Source organism: Cupressus sempervirens, chromosome 1 (assembly GCF_028749045.1).
Source record: "Cupressus sempervirens isolate cs-2001-9-10 chromosome 1, ASM2874904v1, whole genome shotgun sequence".
Lineage (NCBI taxonomy): Eukaryota > Viridiplantae > Streptophyta > Pinopsida > Cupressales > Cupressaceae > Cupressus > Cupressus sempervirens.
Genome location: NC_143118.1, coordinates 7,206,634 through 7,210,068, shown reverse-complemented (window position 1 = coordinate 7,210,068; position 3,435 = coordinate 7,206,634). Strand labels below are relative to the sequence as shown.

The following is a 3,435-nucleotide window of genomic DNA, read 5'->3' as shown; positions in this document are numbered from 1 at the left end:
TTGTTTTAATCTTGGTGCTTACACTCGATCTTCTTAAACATGAAGAATGTGTCTTTAGAGAATTACGTTTTAGAACTAAAGATAATAGAACCATTTTTAATGGTCAACTTGGGAAAGCAAAATCAACAAAGACGCTCCTAGTTGATCAGTACCATAGTACGTAACCGACACGGCAGTCGAGAGGGTCAAGAGTTGAATCGCAGTTGAATTCATTGAGATGTGTAAACAAACTTGTCATTAGCCGCATCTCAATCCTCTTCCTTTTCGACACGCCCATAATATCTGATTTGCCCTAACCGAAACAAGCTCCTCTCCTCAACTACTTATCACCTCGTTCTTTGGGTTTTATCCGTCAGAGAGTTATCCAAGTCCTGAAGCCTCTGTGCTCGACCACATTCTCTGCTTCAAACACTTCTTTCTGGCTCTTTTTTTGCAGTAATGGAGCTTCTCCCGGAAGAAATAGAGCGAGAGTGCCTGCTAAGGGTGTCGTACAAATCTCACCACAATCTTCGCACCGTCTGCAAAAGCTGGGAAGCGACAGTGAAAAACAGTCGCTTCTACAAAGACAGAAAGAAGTTTGGGATGGTCGAAGAGCGAATATGTTTGATTCAAGCTTACCAGCATAATAAGCAGAGACCAGCAGTACCGGCTTATGGAGTAACCATTTACGACCCCCTGAAAAACTCATGGGAAAGACTCCCCACTCTTCCCACCGGATTCTTCCCGCTGTTTTGTAACTGTGTTTGCGTCAATCAAAAGCTTGTATTGCTCGGGGGCTGGAATCCTCACACGTGGGAGGACAGCCGGGCAGTTTTTGTGTACGATTTCTGTTCCTCCAAATGGAAATCGGGCAGCGAGATGCCTGCCCTGCAATCCTTCTGCGCTTGCTCTGTTTCACCGGAGGGGCTCATCTACGTGGCCGGCGGACATGACGGAGATAAAAATGCAGTGCGTAGAGCAGCGGCGTATGATGTAGAGAAAGACAGTTGGGAAGTGTTTCTTGATATGATCTCAGAAAGAGACGAGTGTCATGGTGTTTTTCTTCAGGGGAAGTTTTATGTCATAAGCGGCTACGAAACTCAGTCGCAGGGTCGATTCGAGCGGAGTGCACAAGTTTTTGACAGAGATAGAGGAATGTGGAGTACTGTCGAGGATATGTTCAAGTTTGGAGGATCGGGCAGTGCGTGTGTGGCTGCATTTGGAAGTCTGTATTTCTTTGAGAAAGATGGTGTCATGGAATACGACTGTGAAGGGAATGAATGGAGGAAAGTGGGTTCTCTGCCTGCTGATATCAAAAACGTTACGTGTGCTACAGTTTGGCGTGAGTTTATATTTGTGTGCGGATCACCTGGTAATGGAAATGGGGAAAGTTTGTTTTATTTGTTTAGGGCAGAGAAAAGCTCTCAGAAGTGGGTTCCCGTTGATAGGCCAGAGAGTTATATGGGATTTGTTCAATCCTCTGCTAGTTTAGTGATATGAATGTTTCTTGTTAAATCTTTTGTTAAACCCTGGCAGATAGCTTAAGGACCATGGTATGAGTCTCTTCACTTTATTTTGGGACCGTGTCTTGTGCAGGACAGAATTTCTGGGAAACATGAAAGTTATCAAAGTGTGCGAACAATGGATTATAAAATCTTATAACGTTAACCCTTACATCCATTTTTTATAAGTAAATTGATTAGGTGATTGGAATGAATTAATGGAATAAGAGAATAGGTAACGATCAATGTGTGAAGGTGGATAATTGTGATGCTGCTTTGAATTCATTCATTTATGATTATTAAACTAGTAGTTACAAGTTTTTTACATGCAATAATAAGTCGACCAAGAGTAATCTAAATTTTATCTTGCGAAATAGTATGCAAATTTAGAAAATATTTCATTTCCATAACATCTCTTTAAGAAAAGTTTGTTAAAAAAAGAAAAAAAAAATATGATTAGAAAATAAAATTAAGACGAGCTATTCACAATTTCCCATGCAATAATTATAATAATTTAAATGTATAAAGTTTCGGCTATCAACATTTAAGATCATACTACTTATTTAAAATATAATCGTTATGTAAAATAAATGTGCACTCTTCAAAGAATAATGTATACAAATTTGTCCACTGCAAAATAATTGTAATTTAATTTACTACATCTAAAATTATTTATATTTCCTTTATCTCTATTTATTTAGTTTTTTACTAACTAAGCTTTTTATTTTAATTTCTTAAAAAATGGATGATTTATATCTCCAAATATTATAATTTAAACAGATATTTTATGTGATATTTATTAAATTATTTTTAAAAGTATATTCTATTTATAATAAGATTTAATCTTTTGACATGTAGATGGTTGTCAAATTTAACCTAGAAGAATAAAAGTTAACATTAATATGCTCATACCATTCCACTCCCCCATTCTACCATTATAGAATGCCTATCCGCATTAAAGACATTTCTCCAAGAATCACACTTTAAAAAAATTAAAGCTTGAACCATACATATCTTTAAAAGATCGTTACCTATAAATAATTATGAGCTTCACATGTCACTTTAATATTTGAAAGCTTTTACGTTTGAAATTCAAGCTCTCACAATTTAATAGCTAAAGTGAGGGAAAATTTACATAATTCAAAATCATTAAATTATTTGTCAAAATGTATCATTTATATGTATCATTTATATATGTAGTAAAAAATTAACTTAATTTCATACAGATTGGTTATATTTGCTTTAAATAATATGAATTTGTGAAGCATATAAGTATCACCATCAAATAGTAAAAATTGAATAATTTCCAACAAGAAATAAAATCAAAAGGAAATATTAAGGAAGCTATCTCATATAAAGATGAACAAGAATTAATCTCTCCAGTCTCTTAAGAATCATTATACAGGAAGAAAAGTTTTAAGTAAAATGAATATTTTAGATTTTTGATCGCTACCATTTTTTCCTCAATCACTAGTCACATTGGTTATATTTGGCTTGAAAGGGCAACAATTTTTATTTGATTAAGCCCCCTCATTAGATAGTAAAAACTCAACAATATTATACAAGAAGAAATGAAAAGTGAAAGAAAAGATTAAGGAATTGAAGCCCAAATTTTAATCATTTTACCTTGATTTGATAAATATCTCACAATTTGCTCAAATGAAAACATGTTGTAGATTACTCTTGAGCCCCAAGATTGATCCTATTTTTTACCAAGTTGATCTAACATATTCTATCGATGTGTGTTATGCTAATAAGATATACACACACCCAGACTTCTACATGCCTTCACCTTCTAGATATATTTGAGCTTTTTCAAAGTGTTGAAAGTGTTGTTTGAAGACATTATTGAGAAGTTTGATGATTCAAGAACTAATGGATTTTTCTCAAATCAAGCAACTTGCAAAGTTTAATTAATGGTCTGATGACAAAGATGACTAATATTATTCACATA

General features: G+C 34.4%; 1 protein-coding gene across 1 annotated transcript; it reads left to right on the top strand.

Moving 5' to 3' along the window:
* Window positions 1–264: 264 nt before the first annotated feature.
* On the top strand, window positions 265–1,653 carry LOC149575875 (F-box/kelch-repeat protein At1g80440-like). Its single transcript, XM_089814002.1, has one exon. It carries the CDS (start codon window positions 439–441, stop codon window positions 1,477–1,479), a length of 1,041 nt encoding a protein of 346 aa, XP_089670128.1. The 5' UTR covers window positions 265–438; the 3' UTR covers window positions 1,480–1,653.
* The last annotated feature ends 1,782 nt before the right edge of the window (window positions 1,654–3,435 follow it).